Source organism: Macrosteles quadrilineatus, unplaced genomic scaffold, assembly GCF_028750875.1.
Source record: "Macrosteles quadrilineatus isolate MER2022 unplaced genomic scaffold, UCM_ALF_1.0 Scaffold_2__2_contigs__length_208266976, whole genome shotgun sequence".
In the NCBI taxonomy this organism is placed as follows: Eukaryota; Metazoa; Arthropoda; class Insecta; order Hemiptera; family Cicadellidae; genus Macrosteles; species Macrosteles quadrilineatus.
This window is the reverse complement of record NW_026542595.1, coordinates 152,383,853-152,410,706: the sequence shown is the minus strand read 5'-3', so window position 1 is coordinate 152,410,706 and position 26,854 is coordinate 152,383,853. Positions and strand designations below refer to the sequence as shown.

The window sequence follows — 26,854 nt, the reverse complement described above, 5'->3', positions numbered from 1 at the left end:
ACTAACCGGTATCTGTTCCCTGAGGACCTCGCCAGGCACTTCGTGGTTGCACACCATCGTGTTACCATCGAAGAAATTTCTTGTGTTTGGGACGGGTTGTATCCGTTACGAAACGATGGCCTAGATGAGGTGACCTCTTCCTTGTCTTCGGTTTTGGAAGCAGCTATGCCCGGTGACTCCGTTGATAGCGGTTTTTTGTTTACGGGACAGTTGGTGACAGTCGCTTTTTGGCGTTTCCAAGGGCGGCTGTACCTCTTTGATTCCCACGCGGTAAACGAAAACCGTCGTCGAGACATTGATGAGGCGAGAAATAAGGCTAGGGTGTTCGTCTGTAATAGTTTTCGTTCTCTAGCTTCCCTCATTTTGGTGAATTCTGCGTTCGTCGGTGGGCAGTACTCCGTCACAAAAATAAAGTTTTCCGTCAACGAAACTCAAACTGTCCACACGGTCGACTGTTCGGACAATGACTTAACTCAGTTATCAGAATCTGCCTCTGAGACAGTTGTTCAGAAAACCAAATGTCCTGGTAGACCAAAAACAATAAAGCGTGGTCGTCCAAAGCTTTTAGACACGACCCGAGAAGAGCAAGTGGATGCGGCGAAGAAGAAGTATAGGGAGACGCACGCTGACAAACTCCGGGATGACAGTCAACGTTACACTCAAACCCACCCTGAGGTGCACCGAAAGGCTGTTCAGCAATACGACCTGCGTAATCCCGGTGCTTCTGCTGAGAGAGTTCAGATTTTTCGCCTGAAAAATCCGAAAATGTCTGAACTTCGCTATATGCCCGCATCACTTGCTCGGTCCGTAGTCAAAAATGGCCCCATGTCTGTTTGGAATGGGGAGCCACTCAATGAAATACAACCATACAAATTAAAAAAAGTCAGTCTCTGGGTTGACGACGTTTACAGATGTCGTCATTGCCAAGCACGGCTCTTCGAGGAGGAGAAGAATAGAAAGCAATGGTGCTGCGGGGAAGGAGCGTTCAATGTTCTCGACATTCCTCCGTTGCAAGAACGCTTTTATTCCGACCGTCTCTTCCTGGAAAGAGCCCGTGCGTACAACGACCTGTTTGCTTTCTGCGCGCTCGAAGTGTCAGGCGGGTATCGTCATCCCAGTGGTCTTTCTTTTTTCAAGATCGAGGGAAGAATGTACCACCAGGTCTACAATCTGGACGCCCCAGGACAAAAGTTCACCACTCGTTCTGGGAACGTTCAGTTTGTGAATCGGTCCCGCCTGTATATTGACGATGGCGAAGAGCGCCGTAACATTGCGATGGGTAGATCGCTTGATGCCGAGATCATCGACGGTATTGCTGATTTCCTGTCTAGGGAAAATCCTTACATTGAGCATTACCGTCGATTGAGCAACGAGCCTTCCGTAACAGCTCACTTGGCTTTTGAAGTAACAAGCAGGTCTACCCATGGCCCTGTTCTCGGTGATCGGCAAACAGGCGTCGAAGTGCACGCCGTGCTCAGCAATGATGAAAACGACACTGAGCCCCGGAGACTGACTATATGGAAATCCGGTTCCGATAGACCTACATTTATTGATCTTTTACACCCCCTAATGGAACCTTTCCAATATCCCCTACTTTACCCGCAAGGCACTGTGGGATGGCACGTTGGCCGCCTTGATAACAAGGGTGCCAAACTGACTCAATTTAAGTACTCGCGGTGCCTCCTACTTTCTGAACCTCGCTTCTCTCACCTAGGCCGTCTCTCACAAGCTTGGCAGGTTGAGATGTTCGCGAGGTACGAGGAGGAGAAACTGCGTTACATTAAGTTTACGCAGCTGAAGAACACCGATAGTGCCTTGCGGGTGGGGCCGGTTGACGAGATTCGGAATGCACAGCAGGTCTTGAACGACATCGCTCGTGATGAAACCGTCCAAGGCGAGGGTGGGGTGCAGGCAGGAAAAGTCTACCTCCCAAGTTCGTTCACCGGGGGGCCCAGGTACATGAAAGTAAAATACGAAGACGCTATGGCAATCGTATCGCGCCTGGGTTCCCCCACTTTCTTTTTGACGTTTACTTACAACGCGACTTGGGAGGAAAACAAGAAAGCTTGCCCTCGTGGAGGTACTCGCAGTGACCCTAGCACTGCTTGCAGAGTTTTTAGGATCAAACTTCTGGAACTTCTCCGAGACCTGCGCAGCGGAGCAATGTTTGGACGCTCTGTCTATATCGTCTACGTCATCGAGATGCAAATGAGGGGCCTTCCTCACGCCCACATTGTATTCAAGATTGACGGCGACGGACCAGTTCAGGCGTCCGAAATTGACTCCATCATCCGCGCGGATATTCCCTCGGAAGAAGAGGCCGGAGGCCGACTGAGAAAGTTGGTCCTCAAACACATGATCCACGGTCCATGTGGTAATGATCATAGGACTGACTTTCTCTGTTGGGACTCTGCAAAGGGTTACTGCACCAAATACTTCCCCAAGCCCTGCTGTGAAACCACCCACGTCGACGAGAGGGGATTCGTCCAGTACAAGCGAGATTATACCAATCGGGGGACAATTGTATCACGCAATAAGAACATTATCGTACATGACGGTTGGGTTGTGCCTTATAATCCCGCACTGATGTTGAAATACGAGGCTCACATCAATTTGGAGCTGGCGTCTACTCGCCGCGTGATTAAGTACCTCTTCAAATATCTTATGAAGGGAGGATCTCTCCAGAACGTCACAGTTACTCCCTTCAGTAAGCAAGATGATGAGGTACAGCATTACGTGACGAAGAGAATGGTGGGTGCCAGTGACGCGTGCTGGCGTTTATTAAACTTTCCAGTATCAGAATCTGAGCCGGCGGTTGAATGTCTTCCCGTCCATCTGGAGGGCAAGCAGTCCGTCCTGTTTAGACCTGGCCAACTGGCAGAGGCAGCCGCTAGGAACAGCTCCAAACTCACCATCTACTTTGACCGGCCTCGTATTTCACTGTTTGACGACCTGACTTATCAGGGGTTCTATGAAACGTTTGTGGTTCATGCCAAGCGCCCAAAAACTGCGGGATATACGAGCACCCCGATGGCGTCCATTTTATCACTGCCCGACAGCGTGGCGAGAAGGTGTGCAGACTGTTTTGGGTCTCACCGAGCAGGACAGAACAGTATTACCTGCGTATCCTGCTTATGACTGTATCTTGCCGTGGTTATGCCGACCTCCTGTCCCGCGGTGGACCAAACTGCCGCACTTTTCAAGGGGTCGCGCGGCATCTTGGCTTGGTGCAAGACGAACAGGAGTACCACTACGCACTGCGCGAGGCCGCCACTTTCATGACTGGCCCGAGACTTCGTTCTTTCTTTGTGATCCTCTGCAACATGGGGGCTCCTGCAGCTCTCCTGTGGGATGCTTTCCGTGATTCCATCTGCGAGGACCACATAGAGCGTAATCCTCTCGATGTTGAACTGGCCTACAAGCTAGGTCTCATCGATATTGATCGGAGTCTTCGTCGGCAGGGTTCTTGCGTCGCAGATCATGGCCTCCCCGATGTACACGATGACACGACGGAGTTGGGCAGAGAACTGCTCTTACATGGTGAAAATCAACAGAGAGTGTTTGTGGAGGAGTGGGTGCCAAAGCTCTCTGAAGATCAAAACCGCGTATTTGAGTACGTTACCTCCGTTCTCAATGCCCCTGCCAGCGGAACGTCGTCGAAAATCATTTTTCTTGACGGCCCGGGAGGCTATGGGAAGACCACTCTGATTCGTGTCATTCTCGCATACGTGAGAGGTTGTCGTCAGGTTGCACTGGCAGTCGCTAGCTCTGGGATCGCCGCGGGTAACATGCCTGGTGGAACTACAGCTCACAGCATGTTCCGGTTGTCACTCGACTTCGGTGACGGCACCGGCTTTTGGAACATCACCAACGGCTCCCAGCGAGCAGAGCTCATCAGGGCCGCAAGGCTCATTGTCTTTGATGAGGCCCCGATGGCACATCGGTTCGTTTTCGAGGTTCTTGACAGATCCCTGCGAGACCTCATGCGTTCCAGTGAGCTATTCGGTGGTAAAATATTCCTCTGTTGTGGCGACTTTCGCCAGATCGCGCCTGTCGTTGTAAACGCTCGTACTCCAACTGACATTGTTTGTGTCTCACTTCGGGCTTCCCATCTGTGGCAGCATTTCAAAATTTTTGCCCTGACAACAGCTCATCGGACTAGTAGTTCCACAGCCTATTCCGAATTCCTTCTTAGGGTAGGCAACGGAACTGTCAGTTCGACCACTTTCTTGGAGGGACGGAACGAACAAAGTCTAATTCCGCTGCTCGGGATTAGACAAGTGACGTCTTTGACTGATTTGGTCGATTCCGTCTTTCCCGCAAACGTCCTACTCGACTCTGATATGTGTTCGCGACGCGCAATCCTCTCGACTCTGATAGTGAACGTCAAGGAGATCAACGACCACATCTTGAACTCCCTCGACGGTCATCTGTACGAGCTGAGGAGCGCCGACACAGTCGACAGAGAGAACGACGATGGCCTGGATGTCGACGTTCAACTCCTGAACACGGCTACTGGCAAGGGCGTACCAGACCATGTTCTGCGGCTGAAGATCGGTTCTGTTTGCCTCATTATGAGGAACCTCAACATCGCTGAAGGACTCGTCAACGGCACTAAAGTCATCGTAATCGGCATCACCAACCGCCTGATTACAGTGAGACTTCCCGGACAGACGCAACCTATCGGAATTCCCCGGATTACCTTTACTTTTGCGTTTGTCGAGGGTTCGCCGTTACGTGTTCGTCGACGTCAGTTCCCACTGATGTTGGCCTATTGCATGACCGGACACAAGAGCCAAGGTCAGACAATAGATTCAGTCGGTGTTGATTTACGGACCGATTGCTTCACGCACGGGCAACTATACGTCTTGCTCAGTAGGGTCAGACATCCAGACCATATTGTTGTTCTCGTACACCCCGAACGTGTCCGAGATGGAATCGCATACGCAAAGAACATCGTGTATGGCGATCTCCTTCTCTAAACCTGATTTGACATTAGCAGTAGGCTAGGGGATCTGCTTAATCAAAACTCCCCGTTGTGACTTGACAACATCGGCAGTACGATAGGGGGCCTGCCTTATCAAAAGTCCCCGTTGTTGTATAAAGTAGTTAGTAAAGTTTACTAACTTGTACATTTGTAAATAATTGTAAATATGGTTCCGACGTTTCCTGGCCTCCCCGTGGCGGAACTGGATATGCCATAAATTGTATGGCTAACCGACAGGGAAACAAACATTACTTGATCTATTTTCATAAATATATACATGAATATCTACTATAATCTATTTAATTCATATGATACTTTACTATTATCAACTTATTCACTTATCAATCGACATACTAATCAATCTACTCATCTTATACAACAGTTCTCTAATTTGTACATTTGTAAGTAATTGTAAATATGGTTCCAACGTTTCCTGGCCTCCTCGTGGCGGAACTGGATATGCCATACAGTTTGTGGCTAACTGACAGGGAAACAAACATTACTTAATCTATTTTCATAAATATATACGTCATGAATATCTACTATAATCTATTTTCTATTTACATCATATATACATGAATATCTAATATAATCTATTCACATCATATAATACTTTACTATTATCAACTTATTAACCTATCAATGAACATCAATATAAATTTACTTATCTTGTACAAAAGTTTACTAACTTGTACATATTCAAATAATTGCAAATATGGTTCCGACGTTTCCTGGCCTCCTCGTGGCGGAACTGGATATGCCATAAAGTTTATGGCTAACCGACAGGGAAACAAACCTTACTTAATCTATTTTCGTAATTATATACTTGAATATCTACTATAATCTATTTACTTCATATAATACTTTACTATTATCAACTTATTAACTTATCAATCTCCTCTAATAAATTCATGAAATCGTTATTACTTTAATGTCGATTTTTACTATAACGAACCCTTCTCTCTTCATATTATTACTTCCTTTGACCAAAAACTCAATTGTAAAAATACTTGACTAACATACTCACTTACCGCAACTTAAAAAATGATTTTTTTATGAGGTGTTCCTTAAGCTAGAAGTTATCTTACTCAAAGTTAACTTATATAACTTAATATTGACGGTTTCACTTCTTGCTTTGTTACAACTTAACTCTAATCTACTAATGACGACTAACAGCTAGGGGGCCTGGGGGCGGAGCCCCCAGCGAGCCAAAGGCGAGTCTAAATAACTATACAGCCCGATGTGTAACTGACTCACTCACGGGGGATACTAATTCTAGACCACTTCTAGATGAGCTAGAGACTTGAAATTTTCGGTGGTTGTAGGTCTAGTGCCCAAACCCCCGGGAAAATTCCAAAAAGTTACATTTTTAAGTTTTAACCCCCCCGTAATCTCGAATTTCCCCCCCATGTTATTCTTATGGGAAATAGCATTGAAAATTGCCGACTTTGGTAAGCTCATCTGAACAACTTAGAAACGTGCTAGAGACTTCAAATTTGCGTAGTATTGTAGTAAGAGGTCTTACAATACCAGTGAAATTCGCAAAAGTCCCATTTTCAAATTTTAACCCCCCCAAAAATCCAAAATGGCGGACCTCTGAAAACGACAAAACACGTTTTTTTTCAACCGGATGTAGCTCGAAAACGGTAAGAGATAGAAAAGATTTGAAAGTATATCCAGGAACAGGAATTACATTTTCTACAAAACCCTCTTAGGCGTTTTCCGAAAATCGGACTCCTTCAGCTTCAAAAAATGCCCTACTTTCAAAATTTGGTAAATTTTTATTAAATTTTTACCGGTTTTCGGTACTTTTTCATATTTAAATAATTCATTTTTGCACATATTATTACTGCTCTGTGTTTTCCTTCAAATTTTACTCATTTAACGTTTTTTCGTAACTTTACTCCTTAACCCCCAAAACTTAGGTTAAATGTCAAAATTTAAAGGTTTTTTGCCACTTTTACGAGCCCCATGTTATTCTTATGGAGAATAACATCGAAAGTGGCCGACTTTGGTATGCTCATCTGAACCGTTTATTAACGTGCTAGAGACTTGAAATTTGCGTAGTATTGTAGTATGGGATCTTTAATCAACGGTGAATTATTCAAAAGAAATTTGTTCAATTCAATTGGTAAATATGGTTCCGACGTTTCCTGGCCTCCTCGTGGCGGAACTGGATATGCCATTAAGTTTATGGCTAACCGACAGGGAAACAAACATTACTTGATCTATTTTCATAAATATATATACATGAATATCTACTATAATCTTTATCGTTAATATAACACATTACTATTATCTTTGCTGTTATCAACTTATTCACTTATCAATCTACTTATCTTATACAAAATTTTACTAACTTGTACATTTGTAAATAATTGTAAATATGGTTCCGACGTTTCCTGGCCTCCTCGTGGCGGAACTGGATATGCCATAAAGTTTATGGCTAACCGACAGGGAAACAAACATTACTTGATCTATTTTCATAAATATATACATGAATATCAACTATAATCTATTTTATTAATATAACACTTTACTATTATCAACTTATTCACTTATCAATCTACTTATCTTATACAAAATTTTACTGACTTGTACATGTGTTAATAATTGTAAATATGGTTCCGACGTTTCCTGGCCTCCTCGTGGCGGAACTGGATATGCCTTGCAGTTTATGGCTAACCGACAGGGAAACAAACATTACTTGATCTATGTTCATTAATAAATTTATAAATATTTACTAACATCTCTTTACTTGAAATACTATAACTGTTAATATAAATAATTGTAAATTAATATGGTTCCTACGTTTCCTGGCCTCCCCGTGGCGGAACTGGATATGCCATACAGTTTGTGGCTAACTGACAGGGAAACAAAAATAACTTCATCTATTTTCATAAACATATACATGAATATTTACGATGAACTATTTACTTAATATTATACTTTACTATTCTCTACTTATCAATCTACTCGAATATTTTGTGAAATGGTTATTACTTCAATATCGATTTTCGCTATTACAACCCCACAAAGAATTTAGAGATGCGGAGAGTGCTCTCTAGACCACTTCTAGGTGTGCTACGGGCTTGAAATTTCCCCGGCTTCTTGGTGATGGCCTCTCACCCCTTCCTAATCTACTAATGACGACTAACAGCTAGGGGGCCTGGGGGCGGAGCCCCCAGCGAGCCAAAGGCGAGTTATTTCCTTTATACGCAGCAACTTGGCGCGTGAGTGGATGGCAAAGTTAATTTCATTAGGCAGGGCGACTGCATTTAAACAGCGATAAAACAAAGCAGAGAAAGTCTTGATCGAGCGGCTTAATGCTGTACTTAAGCCTCAGTATTTAGGGCTAGGTTTGAATTGCCGGGGGGAATGGTGTCTCAGTCTCAGTCCCGAGCCAGTCTTGTTCTGTCATCTGTCATAACCAGTCAATCATAATATGGTGGCAATGATGACAACTTGTGTGATATAATTAATTCTTATTTGTTGTACTGTATGTGCTTTTCCTAACTCTGCTCTGACTGTGTTTGTTGTATTCAGGTTTTTACATGAATTGTGATTTGAGATGCTTATATTTAATACTACACACATTTTGCTCTAAGAGTGTTAATTGAATTCAAGTACTTACACAAATTGTGCTCAGAGGTTGTTCATTGAATTTAAGACACTTGTATAGAAATTGTGTCCTAAGAATGTTCATTAGATTCAAGACACTTGTACACAAATTGTGCTGTGAGAGTGTTGATTGGATTCAAGTTCTTACACAAATTGTGCTATGTGAGTGGTTTATAGAATTCAAGACACTCGTGCACAAATTGTGCCCTGAGAATGTTAATCGTATTCAAGTTATTAGACAAATTGTGCTCTGAGAGTGTTGATTGAATTTGAGATTCTTACATAAATTGTGCTCTGAGTGTTTACTGTATGCTTCATTCTTACACACATTGTACTCTGAGTGTGTTGTTAGTATTCAAGATTATTACATAAATTGCTAACTTTAAGACTTAACTTTATAATATTCATACATAACTTGCCCTTGAAGAGGGTGTTTATTGTAATTATGAAATACTTACACAAACTAATTGTGCTCGTAATATTTAAGAAGATCCTTTTACAAATTTGATCTGATTGATTATATTTACAACAACTGTGCTCAGGCAACATGTATAAACGATAAGTAAAAAAACTTTACTCTGCGTTCTATATATTATAGATTCTTACACAAATTGTGATCTGAGAGTGCTCACTATAAAGATCCTTAAAATGTCCCAATAGTGTCTAACACATTTGAATCATACTAGACCAAAACAATTCTATTCAACTGACTAATATAACTCTGCAAATGCACACTGGTTGTAGACAAGAAAAACAATAGAGAAACGCTATAAAACTTGGCCTTTGTGTCACAACAGTAATAAGCATGCACTAACTTTTCATTTGAGTAATAAATGTCTGCTGTATAAATGGTTATGACAACATTGCAAGAATTGCAGTATGGAACATTGTAACAATGTTGGTAAGCACAATAGAAGAAACAAGTGTAATAAGATATCTTTATATAAAATGTAGGTCAAATTGAAAATGTCAATTGGTATTTCAACTTTAGGGGGTTCCAACACTACAATCCCCTCTCATTTCATCCTGATGCAACCCAAAATAACCGAATATTCACATTTTAAGTGTATAGATTTGTTTGCAAAATTTAGATGTTATTTTAACAAGAGCTTAGACCAGCACAGAATAAAAATAATTAGGCAAACCCATAAAGCAGAAGATCTTTTGATTAAACTTATAAATTATGATATTGTTGTTAAAATTATAGCACAGTATTTATTAGATTTAACTCTTTTTAGCAAACTTCCCGGATAGCGAATAATCTATTACTGTAGATCTGTCTTATAGCAAGACCCGGTCTCAGTTACTTTTTTGTTTTGTTGTTCCCAGAGGCAAAAAACAACAACTATTCAATTCGTGTGTGCATGTCTGTGTGTGTCTGTCCCTTAGCATGAAAACTTGAGTAAATACCCTTGCAGCAAGGGTTTTTAATTTTAGCCCTTTCGACTCTCATTTTAGGGCTCCGCCCCCAAGCCCTAGGTTAAATTTATCAAGCAGATCATTAAGCCTACCAGTATTTTAACTTCAAACCTGTTTTCAAGCCTTAATAAAAATAAAAATACAACTTTCCCCCAAAAAAATTTGTAAGCTGTAATGTGATACTGTTGCCAAACGGCTGAATGGAATTTCTCTAACACCAGGTAAATTACAATAATTCCATAAATATACACCATAATATTTTTTATTTATCTCCTAATTTTAAGATTTCGACCTGGTATCAAAATCCTCCTACCACCGAAATAGCATAATCCCACATATATCAAAGCAGACTCGGCTAATAAGTTAATGTTTGTGAAACCCTTTGTAAGGCCCATTGATTTAACAGCACTCAATTTGCAACTGGGGCTTCACAATTGAAGGCCTCGAGCAATTGTCCACCAGCCAAATTTGGACCATCACTCCTATTTACATTGGATTATACTATACCCTTACATTGGTTCTAACCTAGGCCACCAATCTCAGTACTGTACCACTAGATTCATTACCACACTGTTTTCCCCACAAGCTGTAAAAGCACCAAATTCTGGTCCTTAATCAGCATTAAAGCAGTTAATTTATGTATCGGAACTTAAATTTTTCTGCTTTATGTAACCTTAAATCACGTTGATTCCAAATTCTTATAGGCCTATATCTAAATAATTGCTACACACTATTGTCAACACATCTTTTGGAATTAAACTGAAACTACAGTACTTGAATTTTCCACCATTTCATTAACAAGAAAGTCTAAGTGAACATTAGTTAAATCTTCATAAAAACCCCTCTAAGGATTAATAATAATTTTCAATACAATTGTTAAGTTATTTAGTTATTACAATATGTTCTTAGTACCAATATTTCTCATATAAAGTAGTGCCACAAAACTGTTATCAATCCACGTATATTCAAGACAATTATACTCTTGTTCATTGAGTATACGTTTACACTCAATGAAAATACTTGACAACAATTTTAAAAGGAATTATAGGTACAACTAAACAAATAAATCTTTGGTTTTCATTAGTGAAACCCTGATCCTTAACCCTTTCCTAACACTATTTGCCCACTACTCTATATTGTTTTATCACTAAAAGGGTACGATAGATTAATATTTTGAACCTAAAAGCATTTAAGCCAATTATTTAGGGGTAGCGGATTTTTATCCCCCTGGAATTTTACCCCCTGGGCAAACGTGACGTCACAAACCAGGGGGTAAAATTCCGGCCGCAAACTTTTGAGTTTCGCGACATCAGCTCGATGGATTAAACGCGGAATTAAACATATATTTTCACGGTTGTGAATTTAATCAGAACACATCAAAATATAAAAACCTAGAATGTACGGCACGAATTTTTACCCCCGGAATTTTACCCCCCGGAATTTTACCCCCGGAATTTTACCCCCTGGCCAGATATATAAATTAGTGAGAATGATTAATTATTTTCATTCAGTTTTTAATTTAATAGTAAACATTTTATTATTAAGTAGCCTATCTTAATATACATTTGTAACATTAACTAATCGAACAGCTTTTCAATTTTAATTTTGAGATTCGAGTATCAGGATTCAATCACTGTTGGTTAATATGATCAAACTAAAACAGCGAATTCTGTTTACTTAGTTGAGATTACAAAATAAATAAAGATAGGCTACTAAATAATGAAATGTTTACAATTAATTAAAAACAGAAATAGGCTAAGAAAATCAAACATTCAATTTCTAAAATCGGCCAGGGGGTAAAATCCGGGGGTAAAATTCCGGGGGTAAAAATCCGGCCCGTACATCTTCAGTTGTGTAATTGCTAATTATATGGACAGGGGGTAAAATTCCGGTTTTCATCGCTAATCTAATTAATCACGCACTGACTATTTTCATTAGACTTCCAAATCCGCAGGGGTAAAATTCCGGCCGCGAACAAACTTTTGGCCGCTCAGGTTAGTACGTCATAGTGACGTCAGCTTTGCCCAGGGGGTAAAATTCCAGGGGGATAAAATTCCCGCGACCCATTATTTACACCTCATTGTCCTTTTCTTACCTTTTGCTAGACAGATTATTAAGTATATACAGAAGTTGGTTTAGAACTTATTGGTTAAATGACCATCTAGTTTAGCTGCAGTGATCCAGGTTGTGTTTGCAGTAAAATTGTAATTCAGTTGATTGACTTTCCATTTTCTTGGTCATAAGTCACAGGCACTTATGCTTCAAATGTTTTTCCACCATAGCAAAAGGTGTTATGTAATTTGTGCCTTCATCTTGGTACTTTCTTTTCTTATATCACAAGGATTAAACCCATAAAAGAGAGAGACTTCATTGTAGGAACCCTGTTTATCTAGGATATTTGATCTCTTCTCTATTCACTGTCAAAACTGGCAACTTTATTGATATTAATCCAATAGATTGTACTGTACCTTGTCAGTGTACAAAATATTAAAATTTAATAAAAAATTCAAGATATAAAACAAATGGAAAGGTTGATAGATAAAGCAAAGAAAGGGAACAGGCTTGGTTAGTACTGTAGTAGCTGTGATTTGAAAATTATTTTACCGGTTTCCAATTTACAAAAGAAATAATAATAATTAAATGGTTAAATCCAAAAAAGGAAAATTGAAATTTGATACCCTGGTACATGAAAAAGACTAAGCATTTTACTATTTCACTAAATTGAATATTTTTCCTTTTTTAAATTTAAATATTTTATGGTTTGTAATCAAATCCCACAGTCAAATTAGTTTTGAAAAACATATTTGACGTTTAAACTTAATATAAAAAAATAGAAAAATTACACACCCACATTGCAATTTGACCTGTTTTACATCTTCATGTTAAGAATATTCTGATTCTTTATTTATTTATCCATGTAACTTAGGAAATCTTGTTCATTGTTATTATTGCTATTGTTATGATAATAATTATTAGACTAGGCTATATAAGTTATGTTGTTTGTGCAAACATTCCAAAATGAGGATACAAATTGTTATAATTCATAGTTAACCAATTGATTTAGTAGGCCTATTATTATAGACCTAATTATATTATTAAAATTAGGTAACCTAAAGCTTAGTATTTCTGTAAAAAAAAAAACAATGTTTAGAAATATAAAAGATTGATTTGCTTCAAGATTTAGGCCTATTTAGTAAATTATGTAATATTTAAAAAGTGGCTTCAAGCCCTTAAAGGTTTTTGCTACTACCGTATTTTTAAGCCAAAAGGCAATTGAAAGGCAAGGCAGACAAGAAATCACATCTTGTCCAATAAGTACAAATGACTACTAATGATTTTTGTATTTGGTTTATTCTTTTATATTTATTGTTCATTTACCGTGTGATGGACTGGTAACCCGTAACAGAAACTGGTAACTCCTGTGCTTTTCTTACAAACCTCTTCCCTGCAACCCCAATCATCATGTTAATTACTGTAATATGCATATTAATAATTAATCTGCTATGGTATAAATAAAGAATGACTACTTTAATGTTAATTTGACCTTGAAAATCATTTCACTGAAACTTTCTGTGACAGAACTTTCAATATACTGTAGTTTAAACTGACTTTAAAACCAAAGATCTATCACCAGCAGGGTAACAACTAACAAAAGTGTGAACAATAATGTAATGTTGATGTTTAAAAAAAAACAACCATCCTTATGATCACATCATTTAACAGAAGATTGAAAAATAGATAACTTAAGGCTTAGGCCTACATTGAAAAACAGAATTCTAGTGAGCTTTGTTTTGGTATAATTTTAATGTTTTGTTTTAAGGTAAAGCCTTTTTCAGTCCTAAGAAATCAATTTAGCCCATGTAGTTTAACTAAGTGCTGGGAGTACCTTAGGGGAAGCGGTGAAGGTACCCTATAGTTTCTATTCAATAATAAATTCTACATGGTACTTGTGAATCCTTTTGTAATGTTAAACAATATTTTTCCTATAGTCACCAGACAAAGTGACTTCCTTGCACAGATTATAGTACAGAAAGACTTACTTTAGCAAACAGTTTTTACTTTGGCACACAGTTTTAACTTTGTTGCACACCAGTATTCCAACAAAACAATACTAAACAGTGTGCTTTTATTATGAAAGACTGAATTATTTACATGATTTATAGTAACTGTAGGAAAAATATAATATGTAACACGAGTGCAAGCTGCTAGTTACACAAACAACTATTTGTTATTTATTGGACTGATGGCTACTGTGCATTAAGACAGGAAAAACAATACAAAGTTAAAAAGATACAAAAATCACATTTTGCCAAGAAAAACCAACTAAAGAGTCTGTTGGTGAACTGTGTGTTTTGTAATCTTTTTTAACTAGTTGTTTTATTTGAATATCAGGACTAGTTATGATAAAATAAAATTAAAAAACCATTAAGTACCAGCAAGGGCTCAGATATAGAACATTCTCTATTTACAAATTTTAAAACATTTTATATTGGAATCGTTATCAATGGCACTTTTTGATTTAATTTAATTATTGGATGTCATCATAAAAATCTGTACCTACCCATAAAAACGTACTAGTTCACATTCACTTCACACAGTCAATAAACTACCGTATTCAAAAGAACAGTGTAATCACAAGGAAAGGAATAAAAGAATACCAAATCGCAGAGAAAACTCAAAGCTCAAAGTGAAAACTTGGGGAGGCGATAACAGAAAATATGTGGCCGTTCTGCCTTGGCCTACATGTGGCGTCTATGCATCACACACTGGTGTCATATAAATCAGCAGGGGCCACGACATATCAGGGTGTAGTTCTCGATTTATGTGGTTCCTCCATCTTTAAATGATTGGAGCATCGCCAGTACGCTCAACAAATACCGCGCCACTGTCGCCGCTGCCGTTTTTGCAAATATTAATTAAAGACAGAATCCGCGGCCTCTCTCCATAATTAAATTCTGCTCGGCGGCGGGAGCTATGCACATGGGAGGCTTACGCGGGCTTAGCATTTTCTTGATGGATTTTCTGATGAATCGCTCCAGCAGTATTTAGTTTAGCTTTCTGACTTAATGAAGCCGAAACAATGTTTGTTCTCAGTTGGGGATTGTCACGTTTCACTGTAGAAATGTTTGCTGGGATAATTTACTTGGAAACTAGTTACGAGTTACAGGTTGGCGTCGACAACATTTATGTACAATGTTTGTTAGATGAAAATTAGTGTTACAACTACCGCAGTAAAAATATTTTTAATTAAGATTATTGTTAAGTTGCAACACCAGTTTGATATTTTCAGCTTCCACTACAACCTTAAAACATATATTTTGATGACTTAAATATTTACTGTTAACTGTTAAAGTAAAACATGTTAAAATAAATAAACATGTACATCATGTAAAAAATTGTATTTAACCATCAAGGCAATTTTAATTATGAAAATAGCATTGTTGTTGATTTATTGTTGAACAAATTCTGACTTTGTTAAAACTATTTCAAATTGGCCTAATCACTATATATGGTTTTTTTAAACTAAATTTCAAGGGAAAACCAAAATACTCATATTGAATAGAAATTATTTTGCTTTAAGTTCAATATTCTTATTGTTTTGTAAGGACTATATGATGATTATTTTTGCCCTTAGCATACTTAACAATTAAATAAAGTAACTTCTCTGTGATTTAAATGTGAAAATCGCGAATCCCTTAAACCCCACCACATCAAACCTGTAGACTATGCGAATTTCCAATTACCTGATATTAATCTTCGCTATTACAGGGAGGATAATAAAGTGTGTTATTTTGTTAAATATTAAAAGCTAAGTATAAAATACGGTAAATAAATTTGCAAAGTTTGATCAAAATATGTCCCTAAATAAGCAAACTACAACCGTTAACTTCTCCATAACAACAACATGGAAATTTATTTTTTTTTACTATCTTCTATAACGAATAACCGTAGAATAAAACTTCAATATACCAAATTATTTGTTTTTAAAGCATTTTCAATAGTTTAAAGATAAATAAGAAAATTTTATGTTTTGAGGGGCAAAAGTGGGAAAACCCTATTCTTCCATGATCCAATGGCCCGATCATGCTGGTTCACAAACTTATTCAAGTTTATCTTGTCCTACACCTCCAAAGTCAAATTTCATCAAAATTGGACAAAAATTACTCAAGTCATTGCATTTACAGACAAAGCATATATATAAAGTAAAATTTAAGTATATATATAGGCTACTAGGAGTGTCCGTCCTTCATACGGGGTTGGCGTAAGTATAAAATGCTTATAGCAGTCCTACTCTTGCTTTGCATTTGCAATGGGAGAGGACAGGAATTATGAAAATTTTGTTATTTTAATTTACGGTATGCTATCGTTTAGCACATCTACCATAGCTATAATGTTCTACCACTGCACCCAAACAATAGAAAAAAGTGTTTGAAATCCTCATTTTCCACAGCTTTTTGTTGCTAAGTTGGTTCAAATTAGACGTCATAAATGCAAAAAAAATTAATAGTGCTGCACCCGGTTGGTAAACAACTTTTTAATGCTATTTAATAGGCTATCATAGAACCAACTCGTGTAGTTGAAACAGCTGACAAAATTATTTTATCTATAATAGGCCTACTATAATATAAGTAAAGTTTGGGCACAATAATTTCAAAAACAGCTCCTAAGATTTCCTCCAAATTGTTAGAAATATCTTAGTTTTAGGCTAAAAACAATACTTTTGAGCCCTCTATTCTTACCATAATTTTGAGTTACTCTATATCTTTATACCTTTAGGCCCTTTAGTTAAAAAAAAACATCTTTAAAAAACTTGGCTTATTTCACTGTTGACTGTACTTAAATGTGTTGTACAGGAACAACACATTTAAGTGAAAATATACTTTGTGACATATTTACAAAGGACGTTTTGTAAAGGTTCCAAAACATCGGAGCAAATTTCATGTTCTAATGAACGTAACTCTGTATAGTTTGCCAAACGGATGAGGCTGGGGCACATTTTGCCTACGCTAAACCATGATAACAAGTTGGCACGGTAACTTGGCACAGTTGCAGCATATTACTTAGATAATGCAGCATGCAGCTGTGAGCCGTCCCTGTGGTAGGCCCTAGCGTTTATACGCTGATAAGACACGATGGATCCGTGAAGCGCAACATAAACTTTACGACTCGTGTTGTTTTTGTGCCAACTTGGCGCAGACGATGAGATCAGCACAAAAACGTCAAATCCATTCAAGTCACCCAAGCCAGAGGGGGCAAGTTGCATTTTAATCTAGAGAAAAAGAGATTTGTAATTGAATTGGATAAAAATAGCTGTATAGGTTAGTTAAGCAATTATGTTAAGCTGAACATATGCTATTATAAATAACAGGTGATACCTACATGTGTTTATTTCAATCCACTGTATAGGTGACAATAAGACTATGATTGTAAAACCTTACAACTAATGAAAATTTTAACTTTTCATGGTGTAGTAGACCCTGAATCACTAACTTAGAGCTAAATTGTTAATAATGGTACCTTGCTTCATCAAGTGGTTCTTTGCAATATTACACTTCTATAGTTTTGGACAATGAGACATGACTTATCTTCCGACATCGCCGCATGTGTCTATCATAACACTGGCCAGTTTTTCAGTAGCCTATCATAGTAGCATGTGTATTTGTAACGATGGATCAAACCAAATCGTATCTAGATGACTTCTCAAAGTTTTTGTCACACCTGAGTTGTTACAATTAGGAGTGCTTTCTTACAATAAAAGGTTGCTAATTCAATCCTCAACCTGTTTCCGGTAAAGAATATTGATAATATGTACCAAGAACAAGTTAACGATAGATAGTTAAGTTAGAAGAGAAGAGTTTGGGTCATTTTCATACAAAACAGGGATAATAACTCATGGTTTGATAAACACAAAGTAAAAAAAAACTGTTTTAAGAGACTTTACTGAATAGAATATAAATTAAATTGTAAATAATCATGTCACTGGACATGGGGGACTATGGGATTGTTCTTACTATGGGATGTGGCAAAGGCCTACATACAGTAGAACCTCTTTAATCCGAATCCCTGTAATCCGAACGTCCACTAATCCGAACCACTCATTGCTGTACTCTATACACAGTACAGCAGTTCTTTATTGTATACTGTTTAATTTGCAGTACTGTTTATTCACCATGTTTACTACCGGTACTGTATTAAATTAACACTGTATTTTACTTTATAAAACATTTTTTCACTTTCCCCAAAATAATTTTGACAAATTTTAGCCATGTTTTAGCTAATGTTATGTAAAAACAACAATATGTTCTGTACGGTAATCCAACTATTCAATAGTCCGAACTACCCCTGGTCCCAATTAGTTCGGGTTAAAGAGGTTCTACTGTAGTTAAAAATTTACAATAGATAAGATACAGGGTATACAATTCCATCCAACTACTCGTTACTCAACTGAACTGAAGTTAATCAAACAAATTAACCCTATCCTAGGCAATTGTTTAAACAAAACTAGGCATACTCAAATACTCTAACCTAGAAAATTGTTTTCCAAAACTACTCAAATACTCTAAACTGGGCAATTATTTACCCTAAGATAACTTACTCAAATACTCTAGTCCACCCAAGAAAACTGTCACAACAAAACACTTAAGTTATATGAAAAGCTTCCAAATCGCCTTTCTACTTATCATTCTTCATTCCAGTGGTCATAAGCTCTGGGCCTCTTAACCTTGGAACCCAAGCGACAATCCCCCTAGTCATAGCAACCAGGCAAAATGAGACGGACATTTAAATAACAGAAGATGCTACAGGGGTTAAATATGCAACAGGGTGTAGTATTGTTAGGAATCAGCTTTGTATAGAAGATGAAGTGAGTTTATACGTAGCCTCGTTTTGTGTGCGATCCTCACTTTATATACAATTTTCAGACAATTGTGTTGCATAAGAAGGAATAAAATCATCCTTTGGTTTTATTAAAATATTAACATGTTTATAAACACCAACTGCATAATCCAAAAAATCAAAGTAGGGCTTACTTTATTTTAAAACTTATAGAGATACCTTAACTTATAAGGCATTATTGGTGGTACTAAATTTAGGATATTGAACAATGCCAGGCTTGTAGGCTATTTTAATTTAGTAAGAGATCTCTTTATAGTTACTTTATTCTAAGTTCAGATGCATTACCCTATTGTTTATCATGTTAAAACAATTCAGTATTATGTTTTAGTACTTAGGCCTACTTTATTTTTGTAGGTATGTATTATTTTGGGAAGGGACCAAATTGTAGTGATTAACATTTTTCATTTCTTCATTTAATTTGATGCTTTAAAAATCGCTACCTCTCAGAATTGAACCAGCAAATATCAGATTCAACACCAAATTCAAAAATGTCCTTTACAACGTAACTCAACAATAATCTTTTCAGATAAACGAAAGTAACTTTTCCCCTTTCTCAGACGGGGAAATAGGACATAAAATACTGCTAAGTCCACAGTAGGCCATGGGGAAATTGATCCTTAATTGAAACACATGAGCCCACCAAAAGGATAAACAGCAGCAAGGAAAGGCGAGCTAATAATTTACAACCAGGATCAAATCCTTAAGACTCGGTACAGTCATGTAAAAACAAATGGCCTCCTTTGCCAGATGGTTAAGTACCGGGACCTTCCTTTGCTTTTACATATGCTGTATGCTAGTTTGTTAGATTGAGCCAACTGATGAAAAGTATTTTCAAATTAACTACCTATTTATTTAATTTTTACAACCAGCAGCACATCATAATACCGACCCTGAAAACATGCTGTCTAAGCAATTTTCCATTTACATGATTGTATTTTTACTAAAACGTTACGGTACCTCGAACGTGTCAGATTTATTCCCTATTTAAATAACATTAGGGTTAACAAGTTCTTGGATTTTCTGCTAGGTAGAGGTTTTGTACTACAGCGGAGTTGAGTAAATTTGCCGAATTTGATCAAAAAAATATTCATGATCAAGCTACAACAGATTTAACTTATTCCCATAATAGCATGAGAATTCTATGTTTTTTTTCTTATATTTTCTTTGTAGGCCTAACCATCAAGCATATCAACTAAAAAAATAAAATAATTTGGTTTTTCAAGTAGCCTAACCCAATAATTGAACAGTAGCCTACCTTAAGGGGTGTTCACAAAGATGAGAAACTCCTGATTTTAAGCATCTAATTACAGTTCACCTTTTGTTCTAATGGACATTTTTTTACCTTAACTTCTAGACAAGATACATACGTGTAACCTACTTACAGATACAGGTGATTAACCGCAATATGGCTTTAATGTTTAAATAAAAGTTGTCGAGAGCCCTTGAAGCACCCAAAATGGTGTCACACAATAACTTATTAAAACCTCTGTATTGCGTTTCTCCTAAAAGGAGTTTACTTGGTGTCTAAATTCAAAAAGGTTCCATTCATTTGGTTCAGTTCAATTATTAAGTAAATGTACGGTTGCAAATTATATACGGTAAGTTACTGCCTACATTGTAATTCCCTTTACTGTAATTTCTACTTCGAACAAGAAAGATATTAAAATGAGGTCCTCATTAGGGATTTATAATCCTTTATAAATAAAAAACAATGGGGAATATTTTGCTGAATGTTTGGAATGAAGATATAAGATATGTGGTTCAAATATAAGGCCATTCATAAATTTTACCGTACGGTAGCACTTAAAAGATCTGTCAACAATTGAATGAGAATATGACTTTTTTAACACTTAAATAATAGGGGGGGATATTATAAAAATCACTTGGTCAAAATCTGCAAATTATAGATGGGCCTAGAGGATATTTCCCTAAAAATGTTGAAAGTAATAACAACAACAAATTAAATGTTTAGGCCTACTAATGAAGTTCCCATGCAATCGGCAAAAAGATTATCCAAATGATTAGATTAGCCTATTCAAATAAAAAAACCACACACACTAACTAGGCCTAGTAGGAAAGTTACACTTTCGGTTTTATACACAAAAAATTTAAGAATGGTCAGAGTCAAAAGCTTGTGATCGGTGAAGGCGCAAGTATAATTTTACATTTTGTAATTGTCGATGCCAGAATTTTTTTACAACGCAACACTTGTGCTTTTGTGGCAAGCTGTCCAAACCTTTATACGTTTTCATGACATTAGAATCAAATAGATTTGCATAGGCTAAGGCCAGGGCCACACTCATCTTATCTCGCTAAATTTTTTCCACGGGCGTTACCTGTGGGTTTGAGAGATACATTACGGTATATGGAGCAGGCCACACTAGAGTAAAAACGTGTGTGAACGCGTTTGTCAGTCTCGCTGGTTTTTTTGACATTTACTAACAAACGGAATTGCACGTGTATTCTCTACTAACATTCCACGGGCGTTGCACGTAAAACTAGTCGCGGGGCATTGCGGCTTATGGGAGTGAACACACTCATCTTATCTCGCTGAATTTTTTCCACGGACGTTTCTAGTTTTAACCTGTCTGTTACTGTGCAGTGAGCGTGGAGGGGGGGCAGTGCGTATCACAGACACGGACAATTTTTATTGCCAGTGTGGCATGCTCTATCAGTCTCACTGGTTTGCCAGAAAAACCTATCTCGTAAGACGAGTGAGGCCACGGTCACGTTGCACGTGAAAACGGAAAAAGCAGTCTCGCTGGTTAAAAATTACAAGTGTGGCCCCGGCCTAACTTAAATTTTAAATTGGCCTAAACCTAATTCAAACTATCAGTTTGGGTTGAAATGCTTCTTTCAAGTACCGGTATGACCTAGGCTTATTAAACTATTGAAACATTTTAGAACCAAAATAATTTTTTTTATTTGGTTAAGAAAATAGGCCTACATGGAGATTTATTTGTGTGGCCTAAGTGTAGTCTAGGCTTTAACGCCAAAAATGGCTTAGTCAATAACAAGACTACAAGATCGCGCCACTCATATTATTCATACCCGGCTTAAAATAGCTAGCCTACTTTGTACGGTCACCATTTCAATGAAAAGTATTAAAAAATATTTAAGTATTAAAACGTGTGTAAAATTAAATTGTATCAATTCAGTAGCCTACCTAGTATTATAAAGAGCTAAGCTTACCAGTAATTTAGTCGTGAAAAACGTGTTTGAGTAAGATGGCAAATCATTTTCCTTCAAAACCAAATACGGAAATAAGCTGTAGGCCTAAGTGGAAAAAACCCAACACCTACAGTAGTTGTCATCTTTTAACTTAGCCTAATCCAGATAGTCTCGTAAATAGTAGGCTATGCCTAAACTTCAGTTCATCAAATAGTTCATCAATAGTTTAAAGTTCATCAAACAGCAGTGTTTTGGATTAGATATTGTATAACATCAGTTAGTCAAGTATAATGCTAAAACAGCAACTTTTTATTAGGCTAGCTGGCCTAGCATCACTTTTGAAATGCCGTTGCCCTCACACGGAGGTAGACTAAAGCACTCAACGACCGTTCCCGATCGGGTAAGGTGCTCAGTCCCCGTATGGTGCGTCCATGTGACCCAATCGGGAACGCTCAGCAATGCCTTTTGTATATCTTTGTTTTTGCTCTAGCTTCGGTCAAAAGCGGACCTATACAACGTTAGCGTGTAGTGTGTGACTTGCATTTTTTGTGGTGTAGGTCAGTAGTAAATTTCCTTGTAAAATCCCCATCTGGCAAACTTAAAAATTTAACTGTTTGTCCCGTCTCTTTCCCACCATTTGGCAATACAATTACAATGGGGCCGGCTACGTTCCAAGCAGTGCTGCTATCTGTGGATGTTAAGCAAACTACGTCGACTCTCGTCGTAAAGCAGGACATCTCTGCACGTTATTTGGCTATTCATCAGACCGAAATTGGAAAGCCAATCACACGCGGCAATCGGGTTTGTTAGACGATGCGGGCTGCGCCGCATTGGGGATACACCTGCCGTTTGACAGGCCCAGCAAACGTGTTAATCAATGTTTTCTATGAATAAGTAGACCTAGCAAAGAATAATTAAGTAACTTAGCCTAAGAAAGCATGCAATTATAATTTAACTTATGAAAATCACGCTTGGACATCCAAAGGCAACTCTTCTGGTGGCTGATTCAGTAGGCCTATGCAACCGACAGTAAGAGTAAAGCCATGTTCACACTATGCAACTTGTTTTATAAACTTTTTTTGTAGGCCTACAAGTTGTATGGGCCAAAATATAAAACAAGTTTAGAAAGAGCTTGCTCAAAACTTTCAGTCCCAAGTAACAAGTATCTGTTGTTGTGGGCTGCTGCTTGTGTTGAGATTGCCTGTGGTAGAAGGAAAAGAGAAAAGGGTCGCTAGTGAGTACGTCCTTCACTGCAGGCTAGGATTAAGTACAGTGGCAGTAAAATGTTATAAGATTTTAAAATAAGTTAGATGATACGGTATAGATTTTCTTCCTGGGGAATTGAGGATTGATGGCAGTCTCAAAAACATTCTAAGAATGACAAGTGCAGACTTTGAGTAGGCTACTTGACTTTGCTCAAGTTATAGGAGAAAGAATCGAAAAAAAAACACTTCATTGAGGGACGCAATCCCAGTCAAAGATAGACTTGATGTAACCCTACGTTTTTTGGCTTTTGGCTACCTGTGACTACTACAGAAGTTTGCAGCATTGGCTCCTCTGCCAGACTTGTGGACACCTTTTTGCACTCCAAATTTTTTTTTTTTTTTTAACTTTATTTAATTTACAATCTGTTCAAGTTGAACAATAAGCAAATGATATAAATAGTAATACAAAAATAACTTGAAGAACATGAGCTAGTGATTGACCACCGTCAACACTAGCTTACAAAGAGAATTTTGATAACACTTAGCCGAATCGGAATGGTAGGTCCAATATCGTATGTCGCTTCAGTCTGTAAATGGTGTTGTGATTGTCCAATAAATTAAGTGCAAGATGATTTGAATGATTTTCCAATTTTATAATGTATTTTTCACTAGATTTTGTAATTTCTTCTTTTACTGTTCGAATTTGAAGATCATTGTGAAGTGTTCTGTTGGTAACAAACCAAGGAGCGTTGACAATTTTACGTAATAATTTTGATTGGTAACGTTGAATAATTTCAATGTTTGAGGTACTTGCTGATCCCCAAAGCTGAATACCATAAGTCCAAATTGGTTTTAGAACTGTTTTGTACAGTAACAATTTATTTTGTGTACTGAGTTGTGATTTAGATCCAAGAAGCCAATTAAGTTTAGTTGTTTTTAAATTTAGATGTTGTCTTTTAGTCCATATATTATGTGCCTTCCAATTAAGCTTTGCATCTAAGTGCATGCCCAAGTATTTTATTTCTGTTACTTGAGGGAGGTGAATATTGTTCATGGATACTGGAGGACATGTAGCCTGATTTAACACGTTGACTGCTGAAAACAACGTACAGGCGCTCCCCAGTGGCGGGCGAAGCCCCGGCACGCAACCGAATCAGCGAACGCAATTGGCATTCAAATATTTCAGTCTGACGAATCACAAAAGAGCAGTGGTGACTGTGCTGCGTTACCCCGAGAGTGGATGTAGTTCACTGAAACACCCAAAGGTAGCAGCACTGCATGGATCCGTATCCAGTGTCTTTGTAATGTGGGTTGAAGAGAGAAAATCCCCAAAATCGGGACAAAAGCATTACCAGACAGGATTTTACGGGAAATTTTAGTACCACCCTACAACAAAGTAAAGCTCGCATTCTAAGCCGGCAGGCTGGCTACGATTATAACGTCTCCGTCTGAGGCTAAGCTCACACTGACTCAATATATTTCTGTTGGTCTGGTGCCGACTTTAGTCGGCGCGCGCCACCTGGGAGCATTTTCCTATAAGCTGAAACACATCTGTCTGGTGCCACTCCATTGCAGACGACCCGCTAGCAACCATCGTCACATTAATTTGGAATTCAACTTGATTTGTCATCTGTGCAGAGTCAAGGCCCCCTGAGGATGGCGCACTAGGTTAAATTGAGGATGGCGCACTAGGTTAAATTAAGTTAAGTTAAATATCGAGAAACTTAATGTTTTGCTGTTTTAGAGACGGCCATCGCCAGAAGACCACGATTCTAATTTAGAAGTTTAAGCTAAGAGCCTAGAAGCTAACTTAAATATGAGATAAGGCCACATCAAAAATTGATCTGACAATAACAGAACAAAAACTCAGTTTAAGCCTGGATGGAAATCAAAACTACGGTAGGCTACTTATAAGTTAAAAGAAACCTCCTAGATCCTCGTCCTGGATATTACAGCTGAGCAGACCTTACAGATCACACGACCTTTTTTCAATTTTAAGTTAGGCTAACTTATGATGCATTTAAGTGACTAAATACTTAAGTTAAGTTTAGTCTTTCAAGACTTTTGAGTACCGTACCATAAATTAAGTTAACAGCAGGCTAAGTCGATGTAACTTCCTAAATGCAGGCTAACCAATGTAAATACGTTATGTAGGCTACAGGATAAAAATGCAGGATAAGGAAAACCTGAATTGTAGAGGAAAGACAATTTGAAACCAAATCAATGGCCCAAGTTAGGCCAATGTACTACGTTTAAGTTAACTTAAGTTCAAGCCTACTAAGGTAAGTAAGTAGGCCTAAGTTACTTCACTGTTTTGTTAAGTTTTCTTGCCATCAATTAACTTAAGTAAGCAAACTATTTAAGTATATAGCTTTATACCAAGCACCACACTGGAGATAGATCTGGCTAATTATAGCTTCATTATCGGCAGCCTCAAGAGTCAACTTATCTTAACTTATTAGTTTTGTGACACACGTCAAATAAAGACCTCTGTCCTAATAACAACTGAAAATATTTTTAACCACTTTCAACAAACTCACTGTTTTCTGGCTCCTCACTTTCGCCCTGTTCGTCGTCGGATTCAGTGCCAGAATCGTGATCGTCGTCCTCAACCTGAAATCGAAAGCTTACGTCAAAATTAAAGGGTTTACAGAAAAATTATCGTCAGCCATTTTCATCTGGGGTACTTTCGCAAACGCCAACTTACATCGTAAATGCTACCAGAAAATAACAGAAATTATACGAAAGTAGCAATTTATTGAAAATTAACATACCAAGGTATAATCTCACAGCAATAAAATCATCAAAACTGATCTCATATTGAAATAAATCACACCTAAAAGTGCGATTCCTTTGTTCTACTTTACAGGTTTCGACGCCATCTTGCCTCTAGCTTGGATGGTAGGTCCCTGGTTTTGACCTTCAAGGAAGGTGAATTTATCAATACTCGGCTTCAATTAGATTATTTAGTGAAACTTTACCTTTTGATGTGGGTGTTCTTCATTCAAGGAATGCGTACGAAGTTTGTGAGTTAGAAACTTGAGCATATTTTACCCGAACACGGATCAGTGCCTAGCGGATCACTTTACTCCGATAATCCTAAGGATAAGCTGTATTCTGACGATAATCCGACGGTAAATTAGTTTTACAACACGAAAAAAACATTCATAACTACGATAAGTAAATTTCTAATCTACATAGTATGCGTTGACGAGGTATTCAAGAGCGGACATCTCGCACACAACCGATCGGTACGCCGGTGAACAACAAACTGTTTACCCCCATCCACCTTCCTCGCCTTACTACGAGAGAGTACGAGAGTCAGCTGAAATGGAGTGGATTGAGACGAGTCCAATTCGGTATCGAGATGAGGGGAGGAACCTAGCAGTTGTGCTCTCTTTAATCACAATGAAAAATACTTTTATTACCTTGCAATGAACCAAAAACTGTTATCTAATAATCTTAAATGGCTTAAATACACAGAACTGTAACAGAAATATCGATACCCATTATTTCTTAGTGCGAAACAACACGTACTACGAGACGATCTTATTTT

The 26,854-nt window shown here is 37.9% G+C and overlaps 1 protein-coding gene across 3 annotated transcripts in view; it reads right to left on the bottom strand.

Moving 5' to 3' along the window:
• The window catches only part of LOC128986113 (uncharacterized), a 74,957-nt gene extending 48,338 nt beyond the window's left edge, over positions 1-26,619 (bottom strand). The window contains exons 1-3 of one of the 3 annotated variants that reach the window (XM_054406259.1): positions 26,280-26,327; positions 25,839-25,911; positions 13,406-13,472 (exon numbers count right to left, since the gene is read on the bottom strand). Coding sequence is in view for 2 of the 3 variants with exons in the window: in XM_054406257.1 (XP_054262232.1) it covers positions 25,839-25,911; positions 26,280-26,345 (139 nt within the window). In the remaining variant the exon portion in view is untranslated. Of the gene's footprint in view, positions 1-13,405; positions 13,473-25,838; positions 25,912-26,279 lie in introns of all 3 variants that reach the window. The other 2 variants (XM_054406258.1, XM_054406257.1) reach the window with 2 other exon arrangements.
• Between the last annotated feature and the right edge of the window lie 235 nt (positions 26,620-26,854).